Source organism: Parambassis ranga, chromosome 15 (assembly GCF_900634625.1).
Source record: "Parambassis ranga chromosome 15, fParRan2.1, whole genome shotgun sequence".
Classification (NCBI taxonomy): domain Eukaryota; kingdom Metazoa; phylum Chordata; class Actinopteri; family Ambassidae; genus Parambassis; species Parambassis ranga.
In genome coordinates, this window is record NC_041035.1 from 5,125,106 (window position 1) to 5,138,677 (window position 13,572).

The 13,572-nt window shown below is 40.4% G+C and overlaps 1 protein-coding gene across 1 annotated transcript in view; it reads left to right on the plus strand.

Annotated features, from left to right (window-relative positions):
- LOC114446967 (protein kinase C epsilon type-like) overlaps positions 1–13,572 on the plus strand; it is a 50,640-nt gene that overhangs the window by 31,205 nt on the left and 5,863 nt on the right. The window contains exon 11 of the mRNA XM_028422888.1: positions 5,413–5,567. Within this exon, the coding sequence (XP_028278689.1) occupies positions 5,413–5,567 (155 nt within the window). The remainder of the gene's footprint in view (positions 1–5,412; positions 5,568–13,572) is intronic.

Below are 13,572 nucleotides of genomic sequence, written 5' to 3' on the forward strand. Positions count from 1 at the left end.
CCCGCATGAATTGTGTATTGAAATCAAACTGGATACAGCCGGATTCTAGGTGTTCACACTCAGAAAAAAAACATCTGGATGCGGCCCTAATCCTGCTTTAGCCAGATTTATTTCCCCAGTGTGAACGGGGTAATACTGTGATATAAAAACAATAAATATTATATATAAATATTGTTTACCCATAATGCATCTAGGTTTTCAGAAACTTTTTCTCACGTTCTCAAGTCCATTCTCACCATTGTTCCTAGTTAAGGTTTCAATCAGTAACTTAATAGGTGCATAATATCTGATACTGAGTAGTCCTGATCAGCAGGAGGACAGCTGGAACATGAAGCCCTGCGGCACAGAGGAGTAACACACAGGCTTTATATAAATAATCAAATTAATAATAAAAAATATATACAAATATCTTGCTGCATCTTTATTAAATAGGTCGGCCATCTGCCATACAGAACAATACATACTTCATAGTGTAATGCATATTTTATATTTTTTTTTATTATTTTTTAAATTATTATTCATTTACCTTTATGTCGATGCACTTTTTTATTGTCATCATTCTTTTCCATTATTTATTATCTCCAAATGCCACTTCAGCTGCAGCACTATTCAGCTCCTCATTGTATTTGCCTGTATAATGGTAATAGAGGCTATTTAACATGAGTCGAGTCCAATTGTGACCCTATGAGTTGGCAGTAAATCCACACAACTCCAGCCTGACGAATTTAACCTTTAACCTTGATGGAAATCTTCTTTTTCATCTTCTTCTTCTCTCCTACTGCTTCCACTTTCTCTAATGTAAAAGTTCTCAGTCAAGCTGAACGCTGCCCCCTACAGCTCAGGTAACGCAAAAATACACATCTAAGTCCTCTCAAAGAAACTCACACAAATGTACCGGTACACATAAACACAAGAGAATGGCACGGCCATATGTGAAGGGGATTTCTTCTGAGCTTTTAGCTGAATCAGCTGAAACATCATGAAACTCTGCAGAGCAGTGACGCCATTTAAGCTCTTTCTGTTTTGTAATGTATTTAAGGCTCAGCCTTTATCGCCTCAGCAGTATAATTATATCAGTGTGTGTGTTTTTGTACTTCTTGTACTGCCTTCAAAATAAGAGCATTTATTTGAAACTTAGAACATTTTGTCAGGTCCAAGCAGTAAGAGGTTTAATACTGACGTCACACTTGTTTCTTTCCCTCAGTCCGCTCAACTGAAGGAAAACAAAACCTCACACTTCATCTCCTCCTTCTCTTCTTCTTCTTCTCTTCTCTCTTTCCATCCTATCTCTTATTTGGCCCTTGTCTGTTGCTAAGAGACGTTAGAACCTGTACACACTTCTTGTTTTGTGCAAAAAAAAAAATATCAAGACAGCCATCTACCCATTTTTGTTACATAAATTCACACAAACAGACTCCACTTCATCATGCCTTTATAGGGACCTGACTTTCCTGGAAGTCTGTTTTTCTTCAAGATGAACGACTCACTTACCAAGTTGTTTCTTCACCAATGAAAATTTTTCTTTCTTTCTGTTTTTATGGGTAAGAAGATATTCTGTGGTAGAACCAGCAGCCCACAGCATACATTTAACCTCTGTCACAGACCATGAAGAACAATGAACATGAGAGAACAATAAACACACACTGCACATTTAGATAACCATCCAAATATGTGTCAGTCTTCAGGAGTGCAGAGTTGTTCTTTTCAAAACTACAGTCATTAGTAGCCGGTGTGCTTGCTGTTCTTGGGTTGCAGTTCGAGCATACACAAACACTTTTGTAACTGTATACTTGGGAGGACCCTTATTGACGTAATGCATTCCTTACAGCCTAAACCTACCTAAACCTGACCATCAGAGAGGCGGTTTGTTGTGATTTAATCTGTTTTTTTTTAATTGATGACATATTGTTTGTTTTTATCAAGATGTATTTTACACTTTTGCTTTAAATATTACATATATATGTGCAGATGTACATCTGTCCATCGGAGTGACTTTCATTTTAGGGTCGATATCTGCTGATATTCTCGTGCATTGTTTGTAAATGATAAGTGCTTTTAAAAGAATAATGAGCTGGGAAATAAGTAACATGCTGCTGTTAGAAGCAGAGTTTAGCATGTCAAAACACATATTTGTGTGAAAAATGAGTACAAAAGTAAAACGTGCCTTTTGTCGCCCCACCTAAAATACCGCACTAAGTGCAGCAGCTCTTCACAGGACACGGATTGCTCAAAAGTACAGAGCTTAGCGAGATGGATTTGTGCAAGTCCTGACCCAGCTGCAGATTTTGACCTAAACATGTGGTCACAGACAGCATATGTGCAGCAAATGTCATTCGAATTACCTTAAAGGTCGGCTGTAGATTATCTGCTGAGAGTAGCTCTGTGTCTCCATAACAACATACAGTATGTCCTGTAGAGGTCACTGTATCTGGATACAAATGTGTTTGTATAATTTATCATTTTTGCACCTGATTCCTTTGAAAGTTGTTTCGGTCCACCATAAAGCAAATGTTTGGCTTCTATATGTTCAGCAGTGAGTGGCTGCTCTGTACAATGACACTCAATTTAACAACAAACCTTCTTGATGGAGCTACAGTGTGGGGAAATGAGATTCAATGAGAAATGACAGTCAGTGATTCCATTGAGAACAGTCACAGCGTCCATGCCACATTATGAAATCAGTGATTAGACAGATTTAAAAAAGCCACAAACAAATTCTGGCTCTGTGAAATCACTCAGTGCATCTGTACTGGTCGCTTCTGTGTGGTAATGACTAGCAGCCAAACAGTAATGGCTCATAATGTTCCGAGGAAAAAAAGGCAGCAATTCTCTCTCTTCTTTTTTTTTTTTTTCATTTTTGTACACGGACAAAAGTTCAAACCCCACCTGTTGTTTTTTTTGTTCCCGCTCTCGCCTGATATGGATGAGTGTATTTATTGGAGGTGTGGAGAAGCAATCACATAAAATCAAACACAGATTTACTGAAGGAAATCATTCAAATGCCTTCACTCAAAGTTCTCCAGCCCTTAGATTCATTTGATCGGGACCTCATGTTTTAAGGACAACGTGGATACATATGAGGGCTGATGACTTTAAAGGCCTAAAGCAGAAGATGAATTGTGTTAATTCTTACAAGCATCATCAAATGTAGCAGAGATAGCCTGGAAGATGCTCCCTGATCTGGAAAAGCAAGTCACCAAATGCTGATAAGAACCCTGGCAAGGACTAATATAACCAGCCACCAAATGACCAAGGTGACCTGAGACCACTGGAAAACCATTCTGAGGCGGATCCTGAGAAACTTCCTGCAGTTTGAGTCCACTGTTTTCAACCAGAACAATCCAAACTGTGGAAACACCCAGTGTTCAAATCAGTGGGCACTTTTACATATAATCTGCGGTATGTAGCGGCCCTCTTAATTCCATTGAACTGTTTACTAGCGTGTAACTGTGATGCCGCTCAGAGGTGCAACAATACATAGCGCAGCAACCAACAGACAGGGATGTATACCACAACTGCTGGTCTGTGTGTGTAAATACATAGCTGGGGACCATGTTAAAAAATACATTTCTAAGCTCTTTTCTCTTTTTGTTGTCATCTTCTTTGTCCGTTTCATCTTTTTTTCTTCTGTTCCTGAACTGACCTTGAAGAATGAACCTCCCCCTAATTCGTACCATATGTATAATTACAGTCGATCATAAGTTTACTTTCGATCCTGCTTTACATTGTCCAGCTGACACTTGTCTGGTACAAGTACTTCATCTTGTAGTTTTCCTGTGGGTTTGATTGCTTCATTGGGTAATTTGAGGTTCTTCTGACAAAGATAAGCCTGCATTGTTTTTCTGTGTGTATGTGTGTGTGTGTGTGTGTGTGTGTGTGTGTAAAATTGAAGGCAGTGTGACTTAATGGCTTATACAAGATGCAAGTTAAAGCTTGTTCTACATACGGTGCATTCCAGCAGCGTGGCATAGAGAGGGCGCATGTTGAACTGAACACACAACATTAGACACACGTACACACAATGGTCTGATAAGCATCAAGACGTTATTGTGTGTCTGTGTGTGGGTTGAGGATCATCTGGCTGTGTGCCTATAGAACACAACGTGTGTGTGTGTGCAGTGGGAAGCCAGTATCTGTACATTTGTAATTACACTCAGGAAATGTTTATTCATGTTTGATTGGGTGGGACCAGCCGGGACTCTGGGTACATTTAAACAAACTATTTCGACATCCTGTTTAAAGTCGCTTTCAGGAGGAGCGGAGGGAGGGGAAAAAAAAAAATCTAGTCCGAGGTGGAGCGGTGGGGGGATTTATGTAAGATGTGATCCTGAGGCCCCTCAGAGCTGACACCAGAGGGGAGAATAGGGCCTTGAGGTCAGCTTTAAAAATACTCAGTGTGAAAGCAGTGACATCAGACACGCTGACCTCCAGCTGCCACAGCTGGATCAACTTTAATTATACGTCTAACTGAACAAGGTCATTTATAGCACCCTTAAATTTGCAGTGGTCAAAAATAATATAAACATAATAATAATAACAACAAACAGCAGCATCACAGCCATAAATATACATAATAAAAATGTTAGTCTCAATATAAAATTTGCCAAAAATTAAACCATTAAACAACATTTTGCCAAACATTTTTTTTCATTTATAGCTCTGAAATTTGCAGATCCATGGAAGGAAATCATTTGACATCAGAGTCCGTGGTTTACTATTAGTCATCTCTGATGATATTATTCTCCGCTAAAGAAAAAAGGTGCAGACATATGATAAATTTCCTGTTTAAAGACAGTGTGAAGACAGACAGTGTCTGTTTTGAGAAATACATAGGTAGACTAACACCAATGGAGCTGTTGGTGTACACGTCACACACTTCCTTTAACATACAGAGGCCAAACATGGCGGACCACATGTGTGGTCTATACATGTGATGCAATGGCTCACACAATGGTACTGATGGACTCAGCCTGGTTCCTTTTATATGCGGCTCTGTATATCACACAGCCTCCCTCCCCTTCTCCCTTTTCCTATATGAAGAAAGCGAGCTGGAATTCAGGAAGGGGGCCGCGTTTTCCCCGGGAGCCCATTTTCAGTACCAAGAGAATAGAGCTCAGAGGGCGCGGTGTACAGCAGTTGTGTGTGTTTTGTGTTTTTTTGACTGTGTGTGTGTGTGTGTGTGTGTGTGTGTGTGTCACAGGAAGGGGTCATATGGAAGTGCAGACAATTAGCGCTTGTCGCATAGCAATCTAGTTTGTGTTCTTTACACCGAGGGAATTCAAAGAATTTAATCAAATGTTGATGAAAGTCATTTTTAGTAAATTATAAAAAACTTTTTAAGTTTTAATTAAAACAGCGATTTAAAAATATTAGCCTCCCTGTGACTTTGTTTTTTTGCCCTCTTTTCTGCAGGACCGGTTGTTCTTCGTGATGGAGTATGTTAACGGAGGCGACCTGATGTTCCAGATCCAGCGATCGAGGAAGTTCGACGAGGCGCGTTCTCGTTTTTACGCCTCTGAGGTGACGTCTGCTTTGATGTTCCTGCACCGACACGGAGTCATTTACAGGTAACAGTGCTCACAGTGTTAAAAAAACAAAAACTTGCAGCTTGTATTCATATTTATTTTAAGTTATAGGACAAGTGTTAAGTCATCCTCTCCCCTTTAATCACCTGATATACTGTGAAGCATGCTGCTTATTTGATTTACTGCTTCCAACTGAGGTATGCGTCTCCATTACAGGACATGTAAGAGAATTCCTGAAAACACAAAGTCAAGGCGTTAATGTAGAAAGACATTAAAACACTTTCAATATGAAGAATCTGCAGAAGCCATGAACTTAAAAACATGCACGTCTACCTGCATGTTACACACTTAAGCAGCTGTCACCTCCTGAGCTTTCTGAGACACACAAAGGTCTACGTGTTCATGTCCTGAAGCGTGTGTCATGGTTTGTGCAGTCAGTCATGGTTAGGTAGTGTTTATGTGTTTAATCTTACCGCAAAGGATTATAATCCCGCAAAACAGGGAGTTACTTCTGACCATCCAGAAGTCATACAGATGTTGTTTTGAATTGTCTCAAAACTGGCGGAGAGATTGAAAATTAGAAGGCAAAGTGATGTTTGTCACGAAATGTTCTTGTCTTCAATCACAATGGGGGAAAAAAAAACATTTTGTTCAGATTAAATATTTTCTTTGGTTATGTAACTCAAAATCTTTGACCCTGGAAGTACTCTGCGATCATCTGTCTTACCTCACCATCCTTCCACGTCAGGTACTATCTCTGCACCCCCCCCCCTTTAGTCATAATATCATTGTCAACCATTAGCAAACACACAGCTGCTCCCACAAAAGCAACGCGCAGCTCGAATCATAACACCATTGTGATGGATGGAGGCTCAGTGCACAGTGTTAGGGCTCCAAAAATAACTGCGTTGGAAGAATACTGTGTTCTTCTTTCCGGTGGTTACTCTGCGTGAATGTGAGCTGTAATTTGCTGTTTGGACTCTCTCGTCATGCAACCTGTGCGACTTTGTTAGTGTGTGTTTATGCCACATCATCTGTACCGTGTTAGGAGGGAGGATTGTTCAGGCTGTTTACGTGGTTGTGTTTAAATCCTTAACTTACGTGTTTGCTTACACTTGTTCCATCCATTCATCTCCGAGGTATTTAAAACATGTGAAGAGTCGCACATCTGTGGACATGCAGATCACTCATCACAGCAACATAACAGACCAGAATAACAAAAATCTGACCTAAATTGCACAAAAAAATAGAAATAATCTCAAAAACAATCTCACTTTTCTTCATTTTGTCACACATGAAAAACAAAATTATTATTATTATTTAATTAACCCAATAAACATAAATAAATGAACCTTCTGATAACACTATAGTAGGGATTAATGAAAAATAAACAATACACAGGCTGTGTAAAGTTCTCCTTCGCTTCCACAACATAGTCGAGCTGGCAACCATTGAGGGTGGGAAGAGTCTTAACTCCTTTGGGCCTCATGTTTTATACTGTTACACACACTTATCAGAGTAAACACTGCTGCTAAAATGCTGCTAATCTTCCCTAATATCACCACTGAGTGTCTTGCAAATGCTGACAGTTTCACACATGAACTCTGGTTACAGTATCATGTCACTGTGTGATTCACACTCACAGCATGAGGCTGGTGAGGGAAGGAGCCTCAGAGCAGAGTGCAAAGCAGGATGAGGACTTGTCAGGTATAATCCCTCATGTGCACCAAGCTGCATGTATTTAAACATGTCTCCAATATATTTAAAATATTATAATATTTAAAAAAAAAAGTGTGGAAAGTGTGGATTAAGATTAACTTTATTAATCCCAGTGGGGAAATGAAGAAAAACTGTGTAGCGGTCAGTAGAAAATAATAACGTTAGCACACCTACATGTTCACTGTGAATCCACTGTTGCTTTCACACATCAGACTTTATCCAGACTTTGCATTTAAGAGCTTAATGACTGGTTAATGTTTAATGTGTCTGAATCAGACATTTGCGTTCAGACGGAGACAGGGTTAAAACCTGGGCAATGTCCGGAGTTCACCTCATGTGTGAATTACTGCCACGAACAGGCAGGTCATAATGTGAGGGCCCTCCCACAGTTCAGGCCCTGAATAGTGTATGTAATGAAGTGGCTACCATCAAACTCTGAATCCTCTGTATTGACAGTGAGCATGGGTACGTCTCTTTGTGGTTGCATGAAAATAGAAACAGAAGCTTTGCATTGATGTGAGATGGGCTTGTTTTGGCCGTTGAACCCTGTATAGTGTGTGTGTGTGTGTGTGTGAGTCTGGGGGCTGACTGCTATAGTCTGTCATCAGATCTGTCCTACATGGTAGAAGAAGTGTTACATCTGCTATGACTCACTTATAATTAATAAATCTGAATCATATTTTAAGTCAGTAATCAGTCACATTGTGCTTTAAACCTGCTCAGTTCTCATTACTGCTGTTGTTTTCTTGCTCCAATGACTTATTTACCCCAGAGGGTTTAATAAAGTCTCATTGTGTTTTATCTGATCTCAATACTGCCAGGTGTGTTTTCATTGGTTTGTTTTTCCGACAGCATGAATTATGATCAGGAGCAGTATTAGGTTGCTAAACACTAACGCTAAGGAGCTGTCAAAGTGAAGGGCCTTTCTGCAGGGGAAGTGTTTATCCCTCTGTAATGCAGCTGCTGGAAACAATAAGTTGGCCTTCCTGAAAAATGGCAGATTGAAAAGCCTCAAACATTGTTTATTATACATTTGCAACATTACAATTGTGATGAAATAAATAAACAATGATAAAGTCTGATGTAGAACATTTTAATTTAAATTCAAACATTCTGAGTTTTTGTTGAATAGTGTGTGTTGCCATTGTGTCTTTGTCATTCTGTAGCATTCTTGTGAATGTAATATCTTCGACTTGATGGAAACTTTCTCATATTTGGTACAAGTGGGGGAAGGGGGGGGGGGGTCACTGCAACTTCACATTTTTGTGATTTTTTTTGTTTTAAACTTGAATATTAAAGGTCAAAAGTCATCGTGACCTTGGGTTTTATTCAAGCAGCAACCTTCGGGGCTCAGTCTTGAAGCCCATGCGGAAGTGTCAAAACTTGTAGTTCACGCCACAACCACTGGGGGCTGGCTCCAGAAGCGAGTCATTTACCATAGACTTCCATGTTAAAATGTCCAACTTCACAGCAGAAATGAACATGTTTACAGCCTGGCACAAAAAACATTCTGGTCTCAAATGATAGGTTCTCTTCTAGTGTCAATTGTACAAGGGGTGAATATTTTTTTACCACCCACTCGTTTTTAATTATATTCTGACACAAAATTACCCATAATTATGGGCGTTGCCGCTTGAGCGACAGGCGGTTGGCGCATCACAGCGCGAGTTTCCTGCTTTCACGATCGCCCGCCCCCCTAAACTCCACTCATGCTCCCCCTCTTTGTCCATATTTGGAGTTTTGGCGGACGTGACGCTGCCAACATGGCGGCGGTCAGAGCGTCCCGGAGCCTCCCACCGAGCCTCAAAACGGCTCTTCAGAAACAAAAGGGTGACATCACGGAAGCTCTGTTCATAGTTTTTACTGTCAATGGTTTTGTTCCATTTCTCTAAATACAATCCCGGGCAGCATCCTTCAAAGGACACATTTTTAGGCCGATTGTATTACAATGGTGCAGTAAGGCTTCAAATGCAGTAGACAAAAGGGTCCGTCTTTTAACTGGTAAGGAAGGATGCATGAGGTGGATCCTTGGTGGCCCAACATATCCCAGGATTCATTGCGGTGGCGTTGGATTCTTTTAACAGCAGACTCAAACTGAGCTTTAATGGCCGATAGAGTAAACTTTTGAACGTTAATATCAACTGCAGGTTGCTAGGCGATGGGAGCACCATTTAACAATAAACAGGAAGTCCTCCTCAGAGCAGGCCATCCTATTTTAACAGCGGTTGGTGCAACCTTTGTGGACTACGCCTGCAGTCTATGGAGCACAGACCTCGGTTGACCACACCCTTCAGAGAATGCAATCCGTCAACTGGCACACACATAATAGCTATGACCCAAATAAAGAGACCGCATTCTTCAAAGGATCACTGTTGATAAATGGGGCTGTCTGCTCTGTGGGGGATTTTCGTGTCAATCACAACACACTTCTTCTGTTGCCCAAGAGCCTTTGGAAGCTGACATTTAAAGGTTCATAAAGGACTTGTTAGTCAGCTGGGTTTGACGGAGTCGGCATGCTACTGTGACATAATTGGTCTTCAAAAGCATCACAACAGCTAATATCTCAAAAATGCCTAAATAGATGTGTTTTGACCCAAGGGTGAGGTATTGGGGGATCATAGGGTCAAAGGTCAGGGTCACGTTCATCTCACAACAAGCATTTTTTCCATAACTTAACATCTTCGGAGTACCTTGTGAGACATTTTCAGCCTAAAGGTTTAGACTCACTCACATGATGAGTGTAACCCTAACATGCACACAGACAAAAAGCTTAAATCACATCATAAATAGTGTGAAGCCTAAACTAACTAAAACATTAAGGCAGGATGAAATGCTTATGTGACGCATTTCCATAATGTATAAACAGAATATGTGAAATGCAGATGGACATTTTTTTTTTCATAAATCGGTCCGCTGTAGTTGTTTTTGTATACGTGATCTCAGACAAACAACTGCACAGCCGGGCTGGTGCCTGCTGGACCAGGACTCATTGTTTCACACAGTTTGTCTTACAATGGTTTTATTAATGAAGGGGAGAGTATAATCATAAAAAAGCCAACTGTGTCAATGTGTCCTATGTGTTGTTTTTTTTTTTTTTTTTTATGGTTGGCACAATAAAATCCAAATATCAGTCATCAAGGTTAATGCCAGGAGCCAGGAGTTGTTGCTTTTGGCCTGATAATGAAGTTTTAAAGTGATACCACACCCAGAGTCAGTCTCTGACTATCAAACACTCACATCATAGATGGTGAGTGGTGGAAGTTTTGTAGCAAAAGAATCACTTTATCGCTTTTTTTAAAGAGATTTGAAAGAAGATTGAAAAGCTCTTATAAACTATTATTGCAAGTTTGCTTTTATTTTGAAGGAGTTGAAGTGGTCAGGCCGCCTGTACACAGCTCTCACTGTGGGGCTTTGAAATAAATGAAGATTAATGGTGCCGTTTCTCAGCTGTGTTTTCTCAGTCATGCTGTTTTTATAGTGAATATTACTGTTAGAGGCTGGCAAGGACACACACACACACACACACACACACACACACACACACCCACACATACGTTAAATAATGATGACTGAGTTGAGAGAGCTACCTGATCCTCCCCTCCTCCCCCTCCCTCTTCCCCCTGACCAGAGGAAGATGAACAACAAATGTTTTGGGAACATTATGTCCCAACTTTTGGGAACATTACGCCCCCCCCCACTCCACTCCCTTCACCTCTCTGCCCCCCCACCACCACCACCATTCGTCTGATGCTCGCTCTTTCTCCTGACATTTTTAGACCGCGGCATGCTTTTCCCTTCTCTTCAGCTTTGGTTATGTGACCAAATGGAAGGTGATGTTTGGAAGTGATACTACTGACAGAGCAGGTTGAGACCAGTTTAAGGGCAGGTATATGTCTGTGTAAACACATAACAGTAAAACATCATCGCTCAGGCTGTCATAGGTAGTTAGTGCTGAGGCTGGTGCTGATGAGTAATGTGTTTTGTGGCCTTTTTTTGCTCCTTAATCCAACTAAACCAACAGATACAGGGATGAATTCAGCCTACCCCACGCAAAACATGTCTACATGTGATTATTTTATTATCCTAATATTGCATATATATATATATATATATATATGTTTGTTGAGACAAAGATGAGGCCTGATAAACATCGTTTCATTTACAGTAAGTTAAAGTGATACAGACTATAAATCTATGAAAACAAGACCCCAGCTTTGAAATCTATTCTACAATCTACCATTGAAGTGGGAAAACCCACACTCGTTGACAGGAACAATGCTCAAAAGAACTTTATTTTTAAAATTAATTTAATCTTCTAGTTTATTGATTCACTTATCCTCCCGTCCTGTGTCACATGCTGTGACTCCACACAGATAAATATACCAGTTTGTGCATGTTTGTATATTCGGCCAGATGTGTGTGTGTGTGTGTGTGTGTGTGTTTGGAACATAAAGTCGCACAGAAGAGAGAGAGAGGATGGACGGATGGGGGTAAGAGAGAGGGGGTTAGCTGTCACAGAGCACAGGGGTTGCTGCTCAGGACGTAATGGAAAAAATCACTCAAGATTAACATGAAGCACAGGAAATGCTCTCAATTGGGCCTGATTGCCTTTTCTGTCTGTGTGTGTCTGTGTGTGTGAGTGTGCAGGCAGAGCAGCTCCTGTTTATTGAGAAATATTAAAGCTTCTTGCTCTCAAACACAAATTAACAACCGGGATGACATAATTTGCAAAACAGCTCAGATACCTAAACTGAACATGGCTTTCAGTGGCCTTGACCTGGCGCTGTGATAATATCCTGACATTTATGCTGGCATTTCATTGTTCCTGTGCAGTCTGCAGCTTGGATGCTTCGTTAAAGTAGCTATATTCTACACTGTGTAACATTTTGCTTTAGCTTAATCCAGATAATAGTAAAAAGGCAGAGAGTGAGTGAGGCTGATGTCATGGACAGATCTGAGACAACATCAACCTGCCATTCAAATGTAATAATAATAATAATAATTACGATTACAATAGAGCCTTCGCACCACTCAGTGCTCGGGCCCTAATCATCATCATCATCATAATTGCTTCCACAACTGCCCGTCTCCTCTCATGGAGCTCTGATGCTGTGAAGCTGCCACACAGCAGAGCCTCCGACAGGTTACTCATACTGGCTCAATGTAAACCTATAGGGGACACTGTGTCCATAGTGATTCAGCATATAAGCATTCACCTCCCACAATTATTATTATTATTATTATTACCTTTCATATATCATAATTAAACAAACGAACGTTTGCCACTTCATGAATTAGTAGGCTTTGAAGTGCCTGGAAATGAGAAAGTTAACAAAACTGAACATTTAATAATCCTGTCAACAGTCCTGGCAAAGAAAGCAAATTGAATTATTCTGCAATAAGTCTGAGCTGAATTAATGATATGTTATCTACCCATTTTTTTCAGGTTTGCAGCATTATGATTAGCTCTTGTTGACACACACTTCTTATCCTACAGAACAATTTTACATAAATAAATATCATTCCATTAGTGCAGCTGAACACACCGCTCACTATTACATTTTCCTGCCACCAGGTGATATGTAATACAAAGATTAATGTCAGCAGCCATTTAAATCCAATCACAAACCTATTAAATTCAAAACGCTACCTATCTGGCCCGCTGCAGGCGTGTGCGGCTCAGACCTAATGTGCTGGGAGACGCCTGGAGGTGAGATATGCAAACAGGCGGCAGTTTAATTTTTCATCTGGGGAAATACAGAACAAGTACTGCTCTCTCTCTAATGTCAATGTGCCTTTTAGCAAGGCACAGTCCCCAGCTGCTTAGCCGCACAAGACTGCTGTTGTTTTGGGCAGCAAAAAAAAAGCGAGCAGAGTTTTGGAGTCTAGAGAAATGAAAGCAAACATACGTCAGCAAACAGCCAACGTGAACATACTGAAAACGGATTTCTTGGAATGAGAAAATGTAATTAGCCCCAATCAGGGATTTTGCTTATATACGTCACTTACTTTGGCGATGTGACATAGAAACTCAGCATCAGTGATAATTTGGGGGATTTTTTTCCCTTTTGTGACCTCAGCTTGAACCATTAAGTAAGTAAAAATCTGGCTGAATGCCAGCTGTCAAGCTCCGCTGCCACTGACATGTTATTTTTTACTTGACAGTTCAGGGACATTAGCATACCATTCATGGATTCGGTTTGCACATGATCCAAATACCTGTAACCCCGGAGAACTGTTCAATCAGACACTAGACAGTTAAATGACATTAAACTGCAGTCAGATTGGAGTCAGATTAAATTAGGATTAAGTATGTCAAGCACATCTA